Here is a 24811-nt window from a genome sequence, read left to right on the forward strand (position 1 = left end):
GATAAACTTGTTTTCTTGGGTTTTGTTGTATCTTCTAAGGGTGTTCATGTTGATGAATCTAAGATCAATGCTATTAAGAGTTGGCCCCAACCAATACATTTGCAACAAGTGCGTAGTTTCCTCGGTTTAGCCGGTTTCTACCATAGATTTGTGCAGGATTTTAGCACTATTGCATCTCCTCTACATGCTTTGAGCAATAAAAATGCACCCTTTGTTTGGGGACCATCTCAAGATATTGCTTTCAATGAGCTTAAGAATTTGCTTACTCATGCCCCCGTGCTTGCTTTACGAAACTTTGACAAACCTTTTGAAATCCATTGTGATGCTAGTGGTAGTGGCATAGGAGGTGTGTTAACGCAAGAGAAGCGCCCCATAGCATACTTTAGTGAGAAACTTTACGGCGCGCAACTAAATTACCCCATCTATGACAAAGAACTTTATGCTTTAGTGCGAGTTTTGCATGAATGGGAACATTACAAGCGTCATGCTAAATGGAGTGAGTTTATTGAGTCATTTCCTTATGTCATCAAATATATTAAAGGTAAGGAAAACGTTGTGGCGGATGCACTTTCCTGTATATGCATGCTTGTTACTCAACTGGAATTGAGTATCATTGGCTTTGAGCACATAAAAGACTTGTATGAGCATGATCCTACTTTCGCTATTCCTTATGCCAAGTGTTTGACGCATACTTCTTGGGATCGATACTACCTCAAAGATGGTTATCTTATGAGAGCTACCAAACTTTGCATCCCCGAGTCTTCTCTTCGTTTCTTACTTCTGCAAGAATTTCATGGAGGAGGACTAATGGGACACTTTGGACGCGACAAGACATTTGCTACGCTCTCTAAGAACTACTTTTGGCCCAAGATGTTTCGCGACGTCTCCCGCTTCACCAACCGATGCTCTACATGTCGCAAAGCTAAGTCAAAAGCTCAATCCCATGGTCTTTATATGCCCCTGCCAATTCCATACCACCCATGGGAAGACATTAGCATGGATTTTGTCCTTGGTTTGTTGTTGTGGACAGATTTTCTAAAATGGCACATTTCATACCATGCAACAAGATAGACGATGCTTCACATGTTCCACATCTTTTTTGTAGGGAAATCTTCCGCCTACATGGAGTGCCAAAGACGATTGTCTCGGACCGCGACGTCAAGTTCCTAAGCTACTTTTGGAAGACCTTGTGCGCCAAGCTCGGAATCAAGCTCTTGTTCTCTTTGGTATACCATCCTCAAACCGATGGCCAAACGGAGGTGACGAACCGTACACTCTCCACTCTACTACGCGTGTTGATAAAGAAGGACATCAAGGAGTGGGAGGAGTGCCTTCCAATCGCCGAGTACGCCTACAACCGTGCAACACATACGACTACCGGCAAGTCCCCCTTCGAGGTCGTCTACGGTTTCAACCCGTTGTCCCCATTGGACATTCTTCCTCTACCGCTACAAGAGCGCACAAACATGGACGCGAGTGCCCGAGTCCACTACCTCAAGAAGATGCATGAAGATACAAGGCACACCATCGAGCGCCAAGTACAACGACTCGCGACCAAGCTCAACATCAACAAGCAACCCATGATATCCAACGTTGGAGATCTTGTGTGGCTACACCTTCGCAAGGACCTCTTCCCGAATGAACGCAAGTCCAAACTTCTACCACGAGCCGATGGACCCTTCAAGGTGCTTGCACGCTACAACACCAATGCCTACAAGATCGACATTCCACGTGACAAGTACTCCGTGAGCGACATCTTCAACGTAAAAGATCTCTCCCCGTACCATGGTGATGAGGATTTCGATCTGAGGTCGGATCTTCCCCAAGGGAGGGGAGATGATGCGGAGCATCCTATGGTCATCCCCATGGACCTACCACCGTCTCACCAAGAGCCAAGAGTACCCATGACACGAGCACGAGCTAAAGCTCTCGAGAACGAGGTGACTTCCTCCCTTAGTGATATCACATATGATCCTCTCAAGACATGGCTACTACCTAAGTCCAAGATGTTGTGCATGATTAGGTGTCAAGAGGACTCTCCCGAGGATGCAAGTGAAGACGGACAAGCCGCCAAGTTTACGGATGAAGAGAAACGCCGAAAGGAGAAGAAGACAGCTCCAGGGCCCGGACATCCGGCCGCTGGAGAAATCCACCACAGCAGCATCCCAGCTGCCGAACACCTACATGCCCCGAACATCTGGCCCCAGCCCGGACATCCGGCCAGAAGCCCAGAAATCCGGCACTCGCTATCCAGGGAGCACCGAAACCTGCACCTGCAGCCCGAACATCCGCCCCCCAGTCTGGACATCCGGCCCCTCCTGAAGCCCCGGACATCCGGCCCGACGCCCGGACATCCGGCCCCGTCTGTCTGCGCACAGTAAAGGGCCGAGGCCCATGTACCCCTTCGACCACCTAGACTATATATACTCCCTTATCTCCCTCTTTCTAGGGTTAGCATTGGTTTAGCTCATATGTGAGATAGAGCTTTGCTCATCCATACGGATCTGCTCCACGAGAGAGACCGCGGCCCCTATACGGAGACGATCCACGTTGGATTCAAGACCCTTTCTTGGGTGGCCCCCTCAAGACCTCCTCTCGGAGACGAACCGGTTACCTTTGTATCATCCTTTGTTGACTTTGGATCGTGTATCTCACTTTGTGTTTTGAGGATCTAGCATATGTGTGACTATATCTTGTTGGTTTGCGAGTTCCTCTTGTGTTTTCCCTTGTATTTCCCCATGTGTTCTTCGTGTTCTTCGTTGGGATCCGCTCCTTTCGTGAAAGATCGGCCGTATAGGGTTCCACCCTACATCACTTCACCTCCTGCAAAATTAACCATCATGTTTAATGAACCAAGATGCACCGTGCAAAAAAGTTAACATCTTAATCCACATACCATGTGTTGCTTGAGAGCAGTTAGGTTCCGGCTCCCCTGGACATGAGCCGGGCCTGTCATTTTGGCTCGATCGTTTCCCTTCTCCACATGTTGCGCCTGCCATGCTGGGTTACACTACATGTCAACCAGGGCCTACCAACAATCGTCCTTCATCCAGGGTTCCTTCACCTAGTCAGACAAAATCGTATAATTGAGGAACAAGAGGGATGCATCAAAGTACTAGCAACCGATGTAGTCACTTACCACTGACAGGTATTCTTCTCGCGACATGTTTGTCTGGCAAGCAGTCTTCCTTGTCATCTTCTCTCCCTTCTTATCGAGCGGCCGACACTGCATCACGGCTTTGTACCGCGGCGTGTGCTTGAGGTCAGAGAGTATCTTTTGGGCAGATTTTACAATGCCTTTGATCGCCTTCTGCTGCTCACCATCCACGCAAGCAAATTTTTCCTACAAGAAAGCATATGGCATCTTCTCACCATCCACGCAAGCAAGGATTTGGATATGGAAAAATGCAGTGGTTGGAGCGAAGATACTTACAAAAAAAGCATTGATGACCCGAGTGGCCATGGTGACATCGTGCTCATCCTTGTTGTGTAGTAAATGCTCCCAAGTTAAACCCGGCGATGGCGGATCATCATCACCCGGCTTGGACAATCCAGGGAAGTGCTTCCTCAAGAGGGAGCCGATGACGTGGTTCGGCGGGCGTGCCCCCTTAGGTTGTGTCGGGATAAATGCCCACTGACTCCATGATATAAAAGACAAGCATATGTGAGTGTCAAAGCTGTGGCATCCAAAATATGATGCAAATGAAATGGTTTCTTACCCCTCTCCTATCGGGCAAATGACATGACGGTTGCTGGCAGCAGTTGGTTCCGGGACCTTCCCCGGACCACGTCTGGATTTCTTCCTCTTGGAAGTGTTGCTCGAGGTATACCCCAAGCCGTCCGAGGCCTCCATGTCGCCCGACTCGGTAGCGAGCAGATCTGGTGCATCGAAGTCCACTCCGACATCGCCATCCCATGATGACGATGCCTCGGTTGTGGCCTGATGGGAGGCGGACCACTCGGTCCTACCAGTCGGGACTCTCCGGTACTTACTACCAGTGCTCCCATCAGAATTTGAAAAACAAAATATATATGGTTACTCTCAGTTCCAATGCAAAATCTTCCTAATCTAAGTGTCATATCATATATGGCAAAAAATAACACAAATAGCTCAATCAAGTCTCAGATATATAGTTCCATTTACTAATGCCATAGCACTGACAAAGAAACAAACACAAGTATATAGTTTCATTGATCTACTCTAGTATTTATGTAAAAAAGCACAAGCATAGAGGTGCTGATCCTTCACAAGAGACAAGAAGTTCAGAGAACTAGTTTCAACTGAAACTAAATAGTTCGAGCACTCATTCGGTTTAACTGAAACTAAACCAGTCAAAACCAAAGCATCCACAACCGTATTCTGAAATTGTTCTATATATATTGGCCATAGCACATTACTAGTATTTACAATGATCATCAGAACCAGTAGCAACTATTCAGAACAGTAGCAACTAAACCAAACCAGTCAGAACAGTAGCAACTAAACTCTTATTACTCATTTAGTTAAACTAAAATTCAAACAAACACTCTAGGCATTACTCCAAACTTCCAAACTTCCATACTACTCTAGGCATTACTAAACAGGACCATCTTCCACTACTACTTTTAATCACATTTGTGCATAGTTCCTACATTTGTGCAAAATATCCTACTCTAGGCATAGAATCTGATACTAACCTGAGGGCATCTCCAGCTGCCGCGCTACCGGAGGAGCTCCGCTGCGGCGCCCGTCCTTGGGCCGCATCAAAGAACCGCCGCACCGGCTGCCGATCATGAAGCTTGGTGGCGGTGGCCGCAGTTGGGGGCGGTGGAGGAGGGGGTGGCGGTGGCCGCAACGGGGAGCGGTGAAGGAGGGGTAGCGGCCGCAGTTGGTGGCGGTGGAGGGCGGTGGAGGAGGGGGTGGCGGTGGAGGAGGGGGTGGCGGTGGCCACTGTTGGGAGTGGTGGAGGAGGGGTGGCGGCCGCAGTTGGTGGCTGTGGAAGGCGGCAGTTGGTGGCAGTGGCGATTTCGGCATCGGCGGCGGCGGTGGCGCAGTGAACGAAGGAGAAGGAGAAGAATGAACACAGAAAGAAAGGGGAACAGTTAAGATCTAGGTTAGATTCTTTACCGAGAGACCCTCTCGGAAAAGGTGGACATTACCGAGAGCCGATAATCGATCCTCGGTAACCATTGCTCTAATTTTTTTCCTTCTCTTTTTGTTTTTTGTTTGGCAGTATCTTTTTTGTATCTCATATTTCATATGTTTTTACGACCAAAGTTTGAAAATTCCATGACTTTTGATGAATTTTTTCTATAAAAGACTTTTGACGCGCTCATAAATATATATATATATATATATATATATATACTTTTGGGGTTAGATTTGTTTAGAACTCAACTTTAAAGAGTGTAAAGTAAAAAACATGAGAAGAAGCAGTTGTTGACCGTTGCCTACCCCCTCTCTCAGTGCCGGTCAACTTTCTAGACCGGCGCCGAGAGAGAACTTTAAAGAGAGTGAAGTAAAAAACATGAGAAGAGGCAGTTGTTAACCATGGCCTATCCCCTCTCTCGGTGCCGGCCAACTTCGTAGAACGGCACCGAGAGAGAACTTTAAAGAGTGTAAGGTAAAAACCATGGGAAGAAGCAGTTGTTGACCGTGGCCTACCCCCTCTCTTGGTGCCGGTCAACTTTCTAGACCGGCACCGAGAGAGAACTTTAAAGAGTGTAAAGTAATAAACATGAGAAGAAGCAGTCGTTGACTGGCCTACCCCCTCTCTCGGTGTCGGTCAACTTCCTACACCGCATGGGCCACCGGATAGCCCATGCATATACATGCGATGGCCTCCTTTCAGAGAACAAGAAGTTTCGAGTCCAACGGAGCAACAGGACCTGCACTTCCAGCACAAACCGGACACATTCCCTCTCAATACCCATAGACTATCTCGAAGAACGGGCCTAGACTTAGTCTGTCATCTCGCGATGACATGCACTAACAAGGAGAAGCAGTTATTCACCGTGGACTACACCCTCTCGGTGCAGAACAATGCCCTAGACCGCTGGGGCCACCGGATGGGTGCTCGATATAGAGACCGCCCGGGGGGGGGGGAGGGCACCCCTACATGTGTGTGGACCATGCATATGCATGCAGGGGTGGTGTGCTATTTGAATAAGCAACGCACGTCCTTGACGTGGCACGTGCCTCACAAACCACGCACAAGGGTAGGAACGTCGAGGACCGGCTGCGTCCGTCCCCGAGACAGAGTCTTCGGTGGGTGATCCCGTCACAGAACGAGCCTAGACTTGGTCTGTCATCTCGCGATGACATGCACTAACACGGAGAAGCAGTTATTCACCGTGGACTACACCCACTCGGTGCCGAATAACGCCCTAGACCGTCGGGGCCACCGGATGGGTGCTCGATATGGAGACCGCTCGAGGGGGAGGGAGGGCACCGCTACATGCGTGTGGCCCATGCATATGCATGCAGGGGTGGTGTGCTATTCGAATAAGCAACGCACGTCCTTGACATGGCACATGCCTCACAAACCACACACACGGGCCGGAACGTCAAGGACCGGCTGCGTTCGTCCCTGAGACAGTGTCTTCGGTGGGTGATCCCGTGACAGAACGGGCCTAGACTTGGTCTGTCATCTCGCGATGACATGGACTAACACGAAGAAGTAGTTATTCCCCGTGGCCTACCCCCTCTAGGTGCCGAACAACGCCCTAGACCGTCGGGGCCACTGGAGGGGTGACGGTCTCTAGAACCGGGCGAGGCCCATCTGAAAAAGAAAACACAAGACGGTAATTATGAAGTGCTAAGGTTGTTTGCCAAGCATGGAAGAAAACAACAAACAAAGTATAATACATATTATCGAGAATGCACAATAAGGAAATAGATCTGGGTTTGATTCTTTACCGAGAGCACCTCTCGGAAAAGTGGCCATTACCGAGAGCCGAGAATCGACCCTCGGTAACCACTACTCTAATTTTTTTCCCTTCTCCTTTTGTTTTTGTTTTGCACTATCTTTTTTGTATCTCATATTTCGTATGTATTTACGTTCAAAGTTTGGAAATTCCATGACTTTTGATGATTTTTTTCGATAAAAGACTTTTGATGCAATAATAGATATATGTATATATGCTTTTTGGGTTAGATTTGTTCAAAACTCAACTTTAAAGAGTGTAAAGTAAAAAACGTGAGAAGAAGCAATTGTTGACCGTGGCCTACCCCCTCTCTCGGTGTCGGTCAACTTTCTAGACCGGCACCGACAGAGAACTTTAAAGAGTGTAAAGTAAAAAACAGGGGAAGAGGCAGTTGTTGATCGTGGACTACCCCCTCTCTCGGTGACGGCCAACTTCCTAGAACGGCACCGAGAGAGACCTTTAAAGAGTGTAAAGTAAAAAACATGAGAAGAAGCAGTTGTTGACCATGGCCTACCCCCTCCTCAGTGCTGGTCAACATTCTAGGCCGGCACCGAGAGAGAACTTTAAAGAGTGTAAAGTAATAAACACTAGAAGAAATAGTTGTTGACCGTGGCCTACCCCCTCTCTGGGTGCCGGTCAACTTCCTAGACCGCTGGGGCCACCGGCTGGGTGCTCATTATAGAGACAGCCCGAGGGGGGGGGAGGGCACCCCTACATGCGTGTGGCCCATGCATATGCATGCAGGGTTGGTGTGCTATATTTGAATAAGCAACGCACGTCCTTGACGTGGCACGTGCCTCACAAACCACACACACGGGCGGGAACGTCGAGGACCGGCTGCGTACGTCCCCGAGACAGAGTCTTCGCCGGGTGATCCCGTGACAGAACGAGCCTAGACTTGGTCTGTCATCTCGTGATAACATGCACTAACACGGAGAAGCAGTTATTCACCATGGATTACACCCTCTCGGTGCCGAACAACGCCCTAGACCGTCGGGGCCACCGGATGGGTGTTCGATATAGAGACCGCCCGAGGAGGGGGAGGGCACCCCTAAATGCGTGTGTCCCATGCATATGCATGCAGGGTTGGTGCGCTATTTGAATAAGCAACGCACGTCCTTGACGTGGCACGTGCCTCACAAACCACACACACGGGCGGGAACATCGAGGACCGACTGCGTTCGTCCCAGAGACAGAGTCCTCGGTGGGTGATCACGTGACAGAACGGGCCTAGACTTGGTCTGTCATCTCGCGGTGACATGCACTAACACGAAGAAGCAGTTATGCCTCGTGGCCTACCCCCTCTAGGAGCCGAACAACGCCCTAGACCGTCTGGGCCACCGGGGGGTGCCGGTCTCTATAACCGGGCGAGGCCCATCTGAAGAAGAAAACACAAGATGGTAATTATGATGTGCTAAGGTTGTTTGCATGGCATGGAAGGAAACAACCAAAAAAAGTATAATACATATTATCGAGAATGCACAAGAAGGAAAGAGATCTAGGTTAGATTCTTTACCGAGAGCACCTCTCGGAAAAGTGGCCATTACCGAGAGCTGAGAATCGACCCTCGGTAACCACTGCTCTAATTTTTTCCCTTCTCTTCTTGTTTTTGTTTTGCACTATCTTTTTTGTATCTCATATTTCATATGTTTTTATGACCAAAGTTTGGAAATTCCATGACTTTTGATGAATTTTTTCGACAAAAGACTTTTGATGCACTAATATATATACAGTGCAGTTTGGCGGTTCCACACGTGATGGGGACGCCGGTTCGTTGCAAATACTGCGCGATCTTTTTTTAAGGATATGTGTGATTTTTTGTTCTCGAGTCACTCTCACACACTAGCGGAATCGCACCCTATGCCGACGGCCCTGGCCGTCGGCATAGCTCTGATCTGCCGTCGGGACAGGCCTATGCCGACGGCCCCTGTCGGCATAGGGCCGTCGGCAACATATCCGTCGGCATAGCCAGGGAGGCCGTCAGCATAGAAAGGCCGTCGACATAGCACCTATCCCGACGATGTTCGTACATGTATGCGGACGGCCCTGGCCGTCGGCAACGTTCCCGTCTAACGGCGGCCACCGTCAACTGACGACCAACCGCTGCTCACCACGTGTCAGCAGTTGGGCCCTCCTAGGTCAGCATCTTTGCCGACGGCTAGGCCGTCGGCATAGATGTGCCACGTGTCACTAACTGGGAGCTCCTGGGTCAGCATCTATTCCGACGGCCTAGCCGTCGGCATAGATGCGCCACGTGTCAACAACTGGGAGCTCACGCCAGCTCTATGCCGACGGCCTGGCCATCGGCATAGTTTCTGTCTGTTTTTCTTCTTCCGTTTTTTGTTCAGCTCAATTCATTTGAATATAGTCAACATATATAAGAACCTCACAGCAATATATGCATCACATAACAATAAGGAGCAGCATCACACAACCACTATAAGAAATATGTCAACTAGTGACCTTCTGTCAATGACCGTGGAAGAATTGGTCATAGATCTATGACCATTTGAGACCAATAGGTCAAAAGCTGTTCGGGGGGCTCCAAACCCTAAACCATAATGACCATTAGGGCTAGTAAGGTCATAATTTCATTGCACCAAAAGGTCATAAACCAGATGGCACTGGTCCGGTGCCTTATTTGTAACTGATCATGACCAATATAAAAGGTTATTACACTAGAGTTTGAATGCATTAGGATGATTAGGCAGCCACCTCTCCAATCTCGCTTATGTGTCAATGTTTACGTGTCATTTTTGCTGACAGGATCACACTCTGACAGGCGGGACCCATTTGACATACGCCTTACCGTTTATTCACTCGTTAAAAAAGAAGCGCGGCGGGGACTCGAACCCGCGACCCGCAGTAGAGGGGCTGCATTCCCAGCCACTGGGCTAGATAAGCTTTGTTGCTCAAGTACAAGTAGTATTGTATCTATTATATATCCAGTAGAAGTTTCTGGAAAAAAAATATATCCAGTAGTTGTCTTAACTCATTGACAAGTGGGACCAATTCACTTACAGGTGGGACCTATTTGACAGCATGGGGCCAACTTGTCAGCGAGTTGTGTGTTTGATACTTGACTGGTTTGATGATGTTTTTTTGAACATCAAAATTGATGAAAACAAGATCAAAATGCTCACTGATAAAAACAGCTCTGAAACAATAGCTCCATCAAAATCCAGTTCAAAAAAGCATCTTCAAAATGATCACAGAGACACGTAACTACAAACTTGTTCAACCACAAACTTGTTCAACATAACAAGCAAACTCGTTCTGAAACTACAAACTTGTTCAACATAACAACCACAAACTTGTTCTGAGACACATACAAACAGCTCTGAAACAACAAACATGTTCAACATAACAAAAGCAAACTTGTTCAACCACATAACTACAAACTGAGACACATAATAGCACAAGCACAAGCAACTCATTGTGCCTAGTAGTAGGGGTCATCCCAATGCTCCTCCGCCTCTTCCCATTGCTTGAAACCTCCTCTGGTGGTTTCGATTTTTTTCCATGCCTCGTAGGTGACGTACGCATCTTTCGCTGCGTACTTGATGAGGTACTTTGGCAGTGGGCTGATCCCCCATAGTTTGTGGTCCTCTTCATTGTTGATCTTCTGCTTCATTTTCTTGTAGGATGGGTGGATGAGGCTGGCTGCAAACTCAGCCAAAGACTGCCACCTCTTTCCATTGTTTGGAACTCTCCATTGGCGCTGCATGTCGACGAACTTGTCGGGGTTGATCTCCAAACAAGACAACTTCAGCTTCTCCTTGTCACCTCCAATGCAGAAGCCAACAAAGGTGTACAACTCCTTCTCCTGCAGGAGCGGGCGGAGTTCCATGGGCCTGCATCAAGTTCATAAATTAATCTGGTGCATCAAATTCATCTACTTCAGAAACTACACTACTATAGCCAGTTCAGAAACTTCAGAACTTCAGAACTAGTATTGCATCTACTTCAGAACTATTGCATCTACTTCAGAAACTTCAGAACTATAGAAACTTCAGAAACTACTAATTAGACAGAAACTTCAGAATTGGATGTTTTTACCATTTGGTTGCCGTGGTGATGTGGTATACCAGGCAGAGATCCTCCATGCATAACTGCAGAACTGCAGCCATTTGCGGAGGCTCGTCTTCGCTGGTATACTCGACATCAACGCCGATCGTCCGAGGAAGGATGCCGCCGAGCCTCTTCCTGATCTCGCGGATCCTCTTGTCGGCTTCGTCTGGATTGCTGGTGCATATGACATCCAGCGGCTCCTTCAGGTGGGTATCAACCTTGAGCGGCACGGTGTAGTCCAGCTTCTGCTCGGGGACCGGAACGTCGTCGTCGACAACCAGCGGCTCCTTGCCAGATGCCTCACCCCGGTGATGCTTGGCAGACGGAGGGGAGTTGCTCCATGATGCCTCCGCCATTCGCTGGGCAGACGGAGGGGAGTTGCTCCACGATTCCTCTGCCATTGCCCTCCTGGCCAGCGATGGCGGGCTTGAGATAGAGCAGAGGGGAGTTGCTTGATGGTGGAGGCAGAGGGAGGCAGATGGAGCGGCAATGGAATGAGGAGGGAGGCAGAGGGAGGAAGATGGAGCAGCAATGGAATAGGAGGGGAGTTACCTGGACTGGAAGAAAACCCAAACTCCCTCTGCGTCGTGGGGAGTTGCTAGTGGAGACGTGGGGAGTTGCTAGTGGGCTGGGAGATGTGGGGCGCGCGGTTGCCTCGAAAACTCAAACGTCCCCGGCCCTTTGGTTTCTCGCAAGTGTCCAAACCCCGGCCTTCTCCTATTTCTGAAACAAAAAAAAGCCATATTTTGCTCTAAAATTAATGATCACTGCAGCCATATTTTGCTCAATCTTCAAGCATTACAACAGCACCAAAACAGTCATTGTAGCCATCCAAAATGGCACCAAAACAGCACCAAAACAACATTACAGCAAAAAATGCCACCAAAATGGCACCAAAGTATCAGCCAAAATGGCACCAGAGTCACTACAGCCATCTTCACCATCAGCCAAAATGGCACCAAAACTACATGATTTTGCATTGTATCTTCACCATCTGCCTCTTCATCACCAAAGTCTCATGCATTTTGCTACATGGAGAGAATTGTAGTAGAAAAACTACATCAGGATCACATCAACAAAAACTACAGAGAAGGTTGATCACCAATCAAAACAAGGAACATGCAGTAATAGTATTAGGTCACCAAGGAGACAAAAATTACCTTCATGTCCATTCGCTACTCATCGTCGTCGATACCAAAAAAAGAAACTCTATGCCCACTCCTGTTTTCCTCATCGTCACTACAATATTGCAGCATGGTATGATCAGTCCTGTTTTCCTCATCCTCGCTCTCATGCCCATCCTCTACCACCTTTCTTCTTTTCTTAATGCCTTCAGCTGTTGCAGCATCAACGAGCACACGTTCCCGGTCCCTTCGCACTCTGCTTTGCACCGGAACTTCCATAGAGTCATCATCAGCTTGCACCGGAACTTCCGTAGAGTCATCATCCTGGTATGTTAGTCCACTACCACCGGGGCCCTTTTCCATTTCAGTTTCAGTCACACTCCACAAGTGTCTGTGCTGAAAGGTTTGCACAACTCGCCATTTTCCGTGCAAAAGAGTGTCTGACAGATAAAACACCATTGTTGCTTGTGCTTATAGAATAAAGGGATCATTCTTATACCAGCACCTTCCAGTGTTGATGCTTTTGAAGTGGCCATCATATTTGACAAAAGAGTCTCTCTTCTTCTTGCCACCAAGATCAAACCAGTCACAGCGAAATAAGACAACCGAGCGATGGATGCCTCCACTAGAGTTGTACTGCAACTCTACGATGCTTCTCAGCTGACCATGGAAGTCAATGTTCTCACCATCATGTGTCCCCTCGGTGACGATTCCACTATTCTGTGTCTTCCTTCTTTCCTCGCGGTCAACGGTGTGGTACCGGACACCGTCAACAATGCATGCTGAATACACTCTCACTCTCTTATCTGGTAAGCATGCCAAAGCAAATAGATCATCACTGACCTTCTTCTCCTCATGCAACTTTCCAATCTGCACAAATAAACCATTTAGCAACAATGGTATTTAACAGTTGGTGAATAACACAGAAAACATAAAACATGTGGCTAAAGATCTCACATGATTCTTAAACCATTTAGCAAATCCCTTCACAACCCTTTTATCAACATGAATCTGGCTTTCTTCCTGATTTAACTCTTCCTTGCATTTCCTGCAATGGCAACAAAACATGTGAATTAAAACATTAGGCTGGTGCCAACCCAAGCAAAAAAATATAACGAGTGCACAAGATATAACGTACTCGATATATGATAGAACCTCAGCGCAATTGCTGAGCACAAACCAAACCATCTTGTCATACTCATCACCAGCCTCCAAGTATTTTGAGGCTCCAAGAAGTTTCACACCATGGTTGAAAACCGAGACATCACCACTTTGCGAATCAGACCGCTCTATATTTCTGGCCGGCCGGTTCCATCTCATTTCCACATCTTCAAAGTATCTAGAGCAAAATGTCAAGCACTCGTCAACGACATATGCTTCAGCAATCGAACCTTCAGGTCTTGCCGTGTTTCGCATATAACACTTACAAGTAAGCAGCCTTCTTTCGACTGGGTACATCCAACCGTATTGCACAGGGCCTCTAAGCATTGCCTCTTTTGGTAAGTGCACCGCCAAATGGACCATCACGGTGAAGAAAGTTGGAGGGAAAATCTTCTCGAGCTTGCAAATAATAATTGGGATTTCTTTTTCAAGTCTTTGCAGAACAGTTACCTTGAGTGTTTTGCAGCACGGTTCTCTAAAGAAATTTCCCAGCTCAGCAACTGCTTCATATATATCCTTGCCCATGATTCCTCGGAGGCCCACCGGTAAAATCCTTTGGAGGAGGATGTGACAATCATGGGTTTTCAGTACTGAAAGCTTGAATCCATCAGAAGTAACACACTTTGCTAGGTTAGCAGCATAACCATCTGGAAATCTCACCGCTCTTATGAATTCACAGAATGCAAGCTTTTGTTCTTTACTCATTGTATACCATGCTCGTGGCATTTCAAATGAATCTTCATCATCATCATGCTGTAGATGCAAATCTGATCTTATGCCCATGTCCTCCAAATCAAGCCTAGAACTAACCGTGTCCTTTGTCTTCCCTTCAATTTTCAGAAACGTCCCTAGCAGATTCTCGCATATGTTTTTCTCAATGTGCATTACATCGAGATTATGCCTTAACTTCAGATCAGCCCAGTATGGAAGGTCCCACAAACAAGACCTCCGGTCCCAACATTGACCTTCCTCACGCTTTCTTTTCTTGGAAAGCTTTCCTAGTCTCACATCTTTCACCTTTTCAAGTTGCTGCTGCAGCTCTTCTATAGTGAATTCAGCTGGCTTGTCACGAGTTTCATTCTCACCATTAAAATCTTTGCTTCTTCGCCAGCGATGGTTTCGGGGAAGAAAGCGGTGGTGCCCAATATAGCAGATCTTGTTCCTTATTCTCTTTGAGCAAGGGTCTTTGTCACAATGGACACAGGCCTGATAACCCACTGTGATCCTCCCAGACAGAGTGTGCATCGCCGGGAAATCATGGATGGACCATATGATTGTAGCACGTAGATTGAACTTTTCTTTCGAACTATTGGCATCATATGTAGGTACACCAGTCCAGAGTTGGAGCAGTTCTTCTATGAGGGGTTCCATAAAGACATCAAAATCCTTTCCTGGAGACTCTGGACCCGGGATAAGCAACGACATCATGAAGTTGGACTGATCCATGCATGCCCATAGTGGCAGGTTGTACGGCACAACAAAAACAGGCCACATGCTATAAGACGTGCTCATGTTCCCAAATGGATTAAAGCCATCCGTGGAAATGCTGAGTCTTATGTTCCTTGGATCTGCAGGAAAATCCACATGTATACTGTCAAATTCTTTCCATGCATCTCCATCCGCTGGATGGCTCATCTCATTGTCCACAGGTTGCCGCTTCAGCTTGTGCCATGTACCTCCAGCGATGATTTCTTTGAGATAAACATGCGCTGCAGCCTTTGTATCAACGGAAAGTGCCTTAGTACCTTCTCTGGTATTGACTTCTTCCCATCAGCATCTTTCCACCTAGAGGCATTGCATTTTGGACAGTTGTCATGCTTCGCTAAATCCTTCCGAAACAAGACACAGTTATTTGGGCACACATGTATTGAAACATAACCTAGTCCCAGCCTGCGTATTATGCTCAACGCTTCATCGTACGACTTGGGAATGCAGCTATCAGGGAATTGCAAGGTCAAAAGGTGGAGTATTGCGTTGAATGCAACATTGCTAATCCGGTAGAAAGACTTGGTGTGGAGTAACTTCACGGTGAAGGTAAATCTTGAAAATTTACCCCCTTCATGAGCTGCGTGCTTCGCCTCCTCTAACACCTCAGCAAACATCGACTTCTGTCCAAACCAGCATCCTATCATCTTCATGCCCATCCTTCAACAGGGCAGGAATCCTATCATCTTCATGCCCATCCTCTTCCTCCAAACTAGCATTCTCTCGCAAAACCTTTTCCATAAAATCAATGCCAGCATCACCACCACCCATCATATTGTTGGAAATATGCCCTAGAGGCAATAATAAATTGGTTATTATTATATTTCCTTGTTCATGATAATTGTTTATTATCCATGCTATAATTGTATTGATAGGAAACTCAGATACATGTGTGGATACATAGACAACACCATGTCCCTAGTGAGCCTCTAGTTAACTAGCTCGTTGATCAATAGATGGTTACGGTTTCCTGACCATGGACATTAGATGTCGTTGATAACGGGATCACATCATTAGGAGAATGATGTGATGGACAAGACCCAATCCTAAGCCTGGCACTAGATCGTGTAGTTCGTATGCTAAAGTTTTTATAATGTCAAGTATCTTTCTCCTTAGACCATGAGATTGTGCAACTCCCGGATATCGTAGGAATGCTTTGGGTGTACCAAACGTCACAACGTAAGTGGGTGGCTATAAAGGTGCACTACAGGTATCTCCGAAAGTGTCTGTTGGGTTGGCACGAATCGAGACTGGGATTTGTCACTCCGTGTGACGGAGAGGTATCTCCGGGCCCACTCGGTAGGACATCACCATAATGTGCACAATGTGATCAAGGAGTTGATCACGGGATGATGTGTTACGGAACGAGTAAAGAGACTTGTCGGTAACGAGATTGAACAAGGTATCGGGATACCGACGATCGAATCTCGGGCAAGTACTATACCGGTAGACAAAGGGAATTGTATACAGGATTGACTGAATCCTTGACATCGTGGTTCATCCGATGAGATCATCGTGGAACATGTGGGAGCCAACATGGGTATCCAGATCCCGCTGTTGGTTATTGGCCGGAGAGTTGTCTCGGTCAAGTCTGCATGGTTCCCGAACCCGTAGGGTCTACACACTTAAGGTTCGATGACACTAGGGTTATAGGGAATAGATGTACGTGGTTACCGAATGTTGTTTGGAGTCCCGGATGAGATCCCGGACATCACGAGGAGTTCCGGAATGGTCCGGAGGTAAAGATTTATATATGGGAAGTCATCATACGGTCACCGGAATAAATCGGGGGGTTACCGGTATTGTACCGGGACCACCGAAGGGGTTCCGGGGGTCCACCAGGAGGGTCCACCTACCCCAGACGGCCCTATTGGCTGTATGTGGAGAGGGACCAGCCCCTTAGTGGGCTAGGCGCCTCCCCCTAGGCCCCCCCCACAGAGGGCGGTACTACCGCAGGTGAGCACGGTACTACCGCTGCTACCAGGGGTACTACCGCCCCACTCACGGTACTGCCGCTTAAGGAACCTAAGCGGTACTACCGCTTAGCAGGGCGGTACTACCGCAGGTGAGCGCGGAAAACCCTAAAAGGGGGGCGCCCCCTTGCCTTGGGGGCAAGGAAACCCCCCTTGGCCGCCGCCCCCTCCTCAGATGGGATCTGAGGGGGCCGTCCCCCTTCTCCATTGCCCCTATATATATGTGGAGGGTGGGAGGGCATCCGCAACCGAAGTTCTGGCGCAGCCCTCCCCCTCTCCCAAGTCCTGCTCCTCTCCCGCGGTGCTTGGCGAAGCCCTGCAGGATTGCCACGCTCCTCCTTCACCACCACGCCGTCGTGCTGCTGCTGGATGGAGTCTTCCCCAACCTCTCCCTCTCTCCTTGCTGGATCAAGGCGTGGGAGACGTCACCGGGCTGCACGTGTGTTGAACGCGGAGGCGCCGTTGTTCGGCGCTTAGATCGGAATCAACCGCGATCTGAATCGCTACGAGTACGACTCCTTCATCTGCGTTCTTGTAACGCTTCCGCATAGCGATCTACAAGGGTATGTAGATGCACTCTCCTTCCCCTCGTTGCTAGATTACTCCATAGATGATCTTGGTGATGCGTAGAAAATTTTAAAATTCTGCTACGTTCCCCAACAATGGCATCATGAGCTAGGTCTATGCGTAGTATCTTGCACGAGTAGAACACAAAGTAGTTGTGGGCATCGATTTGTCAATCTTCTTACCGCTACTAGTATTATCTTGATTCGGCGGCATTGTGGGATGAAGCGGCCCGGACCGACCTTACACGTACGCTTACGTGAGACAGGTTCCACCGACTGACATGCACTAGTTGCATAAGGTGGCTAGCGGGTGTCTGTCTCTCCCACTTTAGTCGGATCGTATTCGATGAACAGGGTCCTTATGAAGGGTAAATAGAAATTGGCAATTCACGTTGTGGTTTTGCCGTAGGTAAGAAACGTTCTTGATAGAAACCTATAACAGCCACGTAAAAACTTGCAACAACAATTAGAGGACGTCTAACTTGTTTTTGCAGCAAGTGCTTTGTGATGTGATATGGCCAAAGGATGTGATGAATGATATATGTGATGTATGAGATGATCATGTTCTTGTAATAGGAATCACGACTTGCATGTCGATGAGTATGACAACCGGCAGGAGCCATAGGAGTTGTCTTTATTTATTTATGACCTGCGTGTCAACATAAATGTCATGTAATTACTTTACTTTATTGCTAAACCGTTAGCCATAGTAGTAGAAGTAATAGTTGACGAGACGACTTCATGAAGACACGATGATGGAGATCATGATGATGGAGATCATGGTGTCATGCCGGTGACGATGATGATCATGGCGCCCCGAAGATGGAGATCAAAAGGAGCAAAATGACATTGGCCATATCATGCCACTATTTGATTGCATGTGATATTTATCATGTTATACTTCTTATTTGCTTAGAACGACGGTAGTAAATAAGATGATCCCTCACAATAATTTCAAGAAAGTGTTCCCCCTAACTGTGCACCGTTGCGAAAGTTCGTTGTCTCGAAGCACCACGCGATGATCGGGTGTGATAGATTCTAACGTTCACATACAACGGGTGTAAGCCAGATTTACACATGCAAAACACTTAGGTTGACTTGACGAGCCTAGCATGTACAGACATGGCCTCGGAACACAAGAGATCGAAAGGTCGAACATGAGTTGTATGGTGGATGCGATCAACATGGAGATGTTCACCGTTGATGACTAGTCCGTCTCACGTGATGATCGGACACGTCCTAGTCGATTCGGATCATGTATCACTTAGATGACTAGAGGGATGTCTATCTGAGTGGGAGTTCATTAAGTAATTTGATTAGATGAACTTAATTATCATGAACATAGTCAAAATTGTCTTTGCAAATATGTTGTAGATCAATAGCTCGTGTTGTAGCTCCCTGTTTCAATACGTTCCTAGAGAAAGATTAAGTTGAAAGCTATTGTAAGCAATGATGCGGACTAGGTCCGTTGTCTGAGGAGTGTCCTCACTGCTGCAAAGAAGGCTCATGTCTTTGATGCACCGCTCGGTGTGCCAACCCCTGCAGCGTCGTCTGTGGATGTTGTGAACATCTGACGAACACGTTCTGATGACTACATGATAGTTTAGTGCACCATACTTTATGGCTTAGAATCGGGATTCCAATGACGTTTTGAATGCCATAGAACATATGAGATGTTCCAAGAGCTGAAATTGGGATTTCAGGCTCATGCCCGTGTTGAGAGGTATGAGACCTCTGACAAGTTCTTTTGCCTACAAGATGGAGGAGAATAGCTCAAGTAGTGAGCATGTTCTCAGAATGTCTGGGTGCTACAATCACTTGAATCAAGTGGGAGTTATACTTCCAGATAAGATAGTGATTGATAGAGTTCTCTAAGCCACTATCACTAAGCTACTAGAACTTCGTGATGAACTATGACAAGCAAGGGATGGAGATGATCCCGGAGTTGTTCGCGGTGTTTGAGACCGGAAAAGTAGAAATCAAGAAGGAGCATCAAGTGTTGATGGTTTAACAAGACCACTGGTTTCAAGAAGGGCAAGGGCTAGAAGGGAAACTTCAAGAATGCTAAACTAGTTGCCGCTCCAGTGAAGGAACCCAAGGTTGAACCCAAACCCGAGACTAAGTGCTTCTATTATAAGGGGAACGATCACTGGTAGTGGAACTACCCAAAATACATGGTAGATAAGAAGGCTGGCAACTTCAACAAAGTATATATGTGTTATTGAAGTGTACCTTACTAGTACTCCTGGTAGCACCTGGGTATTGGATACCGGTTCAGTTGCTATTATTGGTGACTTGAAGCAAAAGCTACGGACTGAACGGAGACTGGCTAAGGGCGAGGTGACGATGTGTGTTGGAAGTGTATCCAAGGTTGATGTGATCACCATCGCACGCTCCCTCTACCTTCGAGATTGTTGTTGAACCTAGATAAATGTTATCAGGTGTCTACGTTGAGCATGAATATGATTAGATCATGTTCATTGCAATACGGTTGTTCACTTAAGTTAGAGAATAATGGTTATTCTGTTTACATGAATGATACCTTCATGGTTTATTGAATCTCAGACGTAATAATACACATGTTCATAATATTGACGCCCAAAGATGTAGAGTTAGTAATGATAGTACCACTTTCTTGTGGCACTGCCGCTTAGGTCATATTGGCATAAAATGCATGAAAGAAACTCCATGCTGATGGATGTTTGGAGTCACTTGATTTTGAATCGCTTGACACATGCAAGCCATGCCTCATGGGCAGGATGACTAAGACCTCGTTTTCAGGTACAATGAAACGGGCAAGTGACTTGTTGGAAATCGTACATGCTGATGTGTGTGATCCAATGAGAATTAAGGTGTGCAGTGGATATCGTTATTTTCTCATCTTCACTGATGATTTGAGTAGATATGGGCATATTTACTCAATGAAGCACAAGTCTGAAACATTTGAAAAAGGTTCAGGCAATTTTAGAGTGAAGTTGAGAATCATCATAACAAGAAGATCAAGTTCCTACGATCTGATCGAGGGAGAATTTCTGAGTTATAAGTTTGGGAATCACTTAAGAAAATGTGGAATTGTTTAACAGTTGAAGCCACCTGGAACACCACAGCGTAATGGTGTGTCCAGACGTCGTAATCGAACCTTATGGGATATGGTGCGATATATGATGTCTCTTACCGATTTACCGCTGTCATTCTGAGATTATGCATTAGAGATAGCTGCACTCACTTTAAATAGGACACCATCTAAGTCCGTTGAGACAATGTCGTATAAAATGTGGTTCGGCAAGAAACCAAAGTTGTCGTTTCTTAATGTTTGGGGATACGATGCTTATGGCTTCAGCCGGAAAAAGCTCGAACCCAAAGCGGACAAATACATCTTCATAGAATACCCAACGGTAACAGTTGGGTACACCTTCTATCTCAGATCCGAGGCCAAAGTGTTTGTCGCTAAGAGTGGGTCCTTTCTCGAGAAGGAGTTTCTCTCGAAAGAATTGAGTGGGAGGAAGATAGAACTTGATGAGGTTGTTGAACCTCTACTTCGACCGGAAAGTGATGCAACACAGAAAGATGTTTCTGTGGCACCTACGTCTGTTGAAGAGGAAGTTAATGATAGTGATCATGAAGCTTCGTATCAAGTTTCTATCAAACCTCGTAGGTCGACAAGGATATGTACTACTCCTGAGTGGTACGGTGATCCTGTCTTAGTTATCATGTTGTTGGACAACAATAACCTACGAGCTATGAGAAGCGATGGTGGGCCCATATTCCGACAAATGGTTAGAAGCCATGAAATCCGAGATAGGATCCATGTATCAGAACAAAGTATGGACTTTGGTGGACTTGCCCGATGATCGTGAAGCCATTGAGAATAAATGGATCTTTAAGAAGAAGACGGACGTGGATGGTAATGTCACCGTCTATGAAGCTCGACTTGTGGAAAAGAGTTTTTCACAAGTTCAAGGAGTTGACTAGGATGAGATTTTCTCACCCGTAGCGATGCTTAAGTCCGTTGGAATCATGTTAGCATTAGCTGTATTTTTCGATTATGAAATCTGACAGATGGATGTCAAAACAAGTTTTCTTACCAGTTTTCGTAAGAAAAGTTGTATGTGATACAATCGAAGGTTTTGTCGATCCTAAGGATGCTAAAAGGTATGCTGGCTCCAGCGATCCTTCTTTGGACTTGAGCAAGCATCTCGGAGTCGGAATATACACTTTGATGAGGTGATCAAAGATTTTGGGTTTATACAAAGTTTGCTAGAAACTTGTATTTACAAGAAAGTGAGTGGGAGCGCTACAACGTTTCTGATATGTATATGTGAATGACATATTGTTGGTCTGAAATGATGTAGAATTTATGGAAAGCATAAAGGGTTGTTTGAAAAGAGATTTTCAAAGGAAGACCTGGATAAAGCTGCTTACATATTGGGCATCAAGATCTATAGAGATAGATCAAGATACCTGGTGATACTTTCAAAGAACACACACCTTTGACATGATTTTGCAGGAGTTCAAAATAGATCAGTCAAAGAAGGAGTTCTTACCTGAGTTGTAAGGTGTGAAGTTGGGTAGGACTCAAAGCTTGACCACGGCAGAAGAAAGAGAAAGGACGAAAGTCATCCCCTATGCCTTAGCCATAGGCTCTATACGATATGCCGTGCTGTGTACCGCAATGTACCTTGCCACATGTCTGGCAAGGGGGTATAAGAATGATCCAGGAGTGGATCATTGGACAGCGGTCAAAATTGTCCTTAGGAATAAGGAAATATTTCTCGGTTATGGAGGTGATAAAGAGTTCGACGTAAAGAGTTGCGTCGATGCAAACTTTAACACCTATCCGGATGAATTTGAGTAGAAAACCCGGATACGTATAGGGGAGAAACCATTTGGAATAGCTCAAAGTGGAACGCAGTAGCAGCATCTACGATATGACATAAAGTTTTGCGAAGTACATGCGGATCTGATTGTTGCAGACCTGTTGACTATAACCTCTCTCACAAGCAGAACATGATCAAACCCTAGAACTCATTGAGTCTTAATCACATGATGATGTGAACTAGATTATTGACTCTAGTAAACTCTTGGGTGTTAGTCACATGGCGATGTGACCTATAAGTGTTAATCACATAGCGATGTGAACTAGATTATTGACTCTAGTGCAAGTGGGAGACTGTTGGAAATATGCCCTAGAGGCAATAATAAATTGGTTATTATTATATTTCCTTGTTCATGATAATCGTTTATTATCCATGCTATAATTTTATTGATAGGAAACTCAGATACATGTGTGGATACATAGACAACACCATGTCCCTAGTGAGCCTCTAGTTAACTAGCTCGTTGATCAATAGATGGTTACGGTTTCCTGACCATGGACATTAGATGTCGTTGATAACGGGATCACATCATTAGGAGAATGATGTGATGGACAAGACCCAATCCTAAGCCTGGCACTAGATCGTGTAGTTCGTATGCTAATGTTTTTATAATGTCAAGTATCTTTCTCCTTAGACCATGAGATTGTGCAACTCCCGGACACCGTAGGAATGCTTTGGGTGTACCAAACGTCACAACATAAGTGGGTGGCTATAAAGGTGCACTACAGGTATCTCCGAAAGTGTCTGTTGGGTTGGCACGAATCGAGACTGGGATTTGTCACTCCGTGTGACGGAGAGGTATCTCTGGGCCCACTCGGTAGGACATCATCATAATGTGCACAATGTGATCAATGAGTTGATCACGGGATGATGTGTTACGGAACAAGTAAAGAGACTTGTCGGTAACGAGATTGAAGAAGGTATCGGGATACCGACGATCGAATCTCGGGCAAGTACTATACCGGTAGACAAAGGGAATTGTATATGGGATTGACTGAATCCTTGACATCGTGGTTCATCCGATGAGATCATCATGGAACATGTGGGAGCCAACATGGGTATCCAGATCCCGCTGTTGGTTATTGGCCGGAGAGTTGTCTCGGTCATGTCGGCATGGTTCCCGAACCCGTAGGGTCTACACACTTAAGGTTCGATGACGCTAGGGTTATAGGGAATAGATGTACGTGGTTACCGAATGTTGTTCGGAGTCCCGGATGAGATCCCGGACGTCATGAGGAGTTCCGGAATGGTCCGGAGGTAAAGATTTATATATGGGAAGTCATCATACGGTCACCGGAATAATTCGGGGGGTTACCGGTATTGTACCGGGACCACCGAAGGGGTTCCGGTGGTCCACCGGGAGGGTCCACCTACACCGGAGGGCCCTATGGGCTGTATGTGGAGAGGGACCAGCCCCTAGGCCCCCCCACAGAGGGCGGTACTACCGCAGGTGAGCGCGGTACTACCGCTGCTACCAGCGGTACTACCGCCCCACTCACGGTACTGCCGCTTAAGGAACCTAAGCGGTACTACCGCTTAGGAGGGCGGTACTACCGCAAGTGAGGGCGGAAAACCCTAAAAGGGGGGCGCCCCCTTGCCTTGGGGGCAAGGAAACCCCCCTTGGCCGCCGCCCCCTCCTCAGATGTGATCTGAGGGGGCCGGCCCCCTTCTCCATTGCCCCTATATATATGTGGAGGGTGGGAGGGCATCCGCAACCGAAGTTCTAGCGCAGCCCTCCCCCTCTCCCAAGTCCTCCTCCTCTCCCGCGGTGCTTGGCAAAGCCCTGCAGGATTACCACGCTCCTCCTTCACCACCACGCCGTCGTGCTGCTGCTGGATGGAGTCTTCCCCAACCTCTCCCTCTCTCCTTGCGGGATCAAGGCGTGAGAGACGTCACCGGGCTTCACATGTGTTGAACGCGGAGGCGCCGTTGTTCGGCGCTTAGATCGGAATCAACCGCGATCTGAATCGCTACGAGTACGACTCCTTCATTCGCGTTCTTGTAACGCTTTCGCATAGCGATCTACAAGGGTATGTAGATGCACTCTCCTTCCCCTCGTTGCTAGATTACTCCATAGATGATCTTGGTGATGCGTAGAAAATTTTAAAATTCTGCTACGTTCCCCAACACATATGAGGGGCCTGTGTATCATCTTCAAAATGTTGAGGTTGTCCATCTAAAGGTTCTCCATGATATATCCATCTATCATATGTGTTGGCCATCCCATTAAGAAGCAGATGATCTTCCACTCTTCCTTGAGCTATTCTTGAACGGTTGAGGCATTCGCAGCATGCGAAAAGAGTGGCAGCATCCATGGCAAAATTTTCCCGAACAAATTGCATGAATTCATTAACTCCCTTCATATGTTCTTTGGAAAAACTTCTAACTCCTTTTGTAATCCAGCTTCTGTCCATCTGCCAAAGACAACAAATTGTTGCAAATTAGCAACCAATCTAAGTGCATCAACATTAATTAATGAAAATGGATGGCAGTAATGGCAGCTAAAAATCCAGAAAATAAGGTAGGCACCCAACTTTATATGGTAACTGCCTAACCACAACATTCAGCTAGTGTTCATCACACATCTAGCTCCTAACTCCTAACAGTGCGCATCTAGGGTTCTTTAACTCCTAATAGTGCACATCTAG

General features: G+C 46.8%; 1 protein-coding gene and 1 pseudogene across 1 annotated transcript; both read right to left on the reverse strand.

The window, feature by feature from the left end:
• Positions 1–10348: 10348 nt before the first annotated feature.
• Positions 10349–11333, reverse strand: LOC141025439 (uncharacterized). The gene is made up of 2 exons (XM_073500721.1): positions 10966–11333; positions 10349–10760 (listed from the first exon to the last, which is right to left on the reverse strand). The coding sequence occupies exons 1-2, from the start codon at positions 11331–11333 to the stop codon at positions 10349–10351; spliced, it is 780 nt and encodes a 259-aa protein (XP_073356822.1).
• Positions 11334–12152: 819 nt separating this feature from the next.
• LOC141025454 (uncharacterized) lies at positions 12153–24577 on the reverse strand (annotated as a pseudogene).
• Between the last annotated feature and the right edge of the window lie 234 nt (positions 24578–24811).

This window comes from Aegilops tauschii, chromosome 1, assembly GCF_002575655.3.
Source record: "Aegilops tauschii subsp. strangulata cultivar AL8/78 chromosome 1, Aet v6.0, whole genome shotgun sequence".
Classification (NCBI taxonomy): Eukaryota; Viridiplantae; Streptophyta; class Magnoliopsida; order Poales; family Poaceae; genus Aegilops; species Aegilops tauschii.

Bases quoted from the DNA above. Each gene is read 5' to 3' on its own strand.
- LOC141025439 (XM_073500721.1), bottom strand. From the start codon at position 11,333: ATGGCGGAGGCATCATGGAGCAACTCCCCTCCGTCTGCCAAGCATCAC. The intron at 10,761-10,965 runs GTAAAAACATCC...AACTTGATGCAG, and splicing joins ATCACCACGGCAACCAAATG to GCCCATGGAACTCCGCCCGC.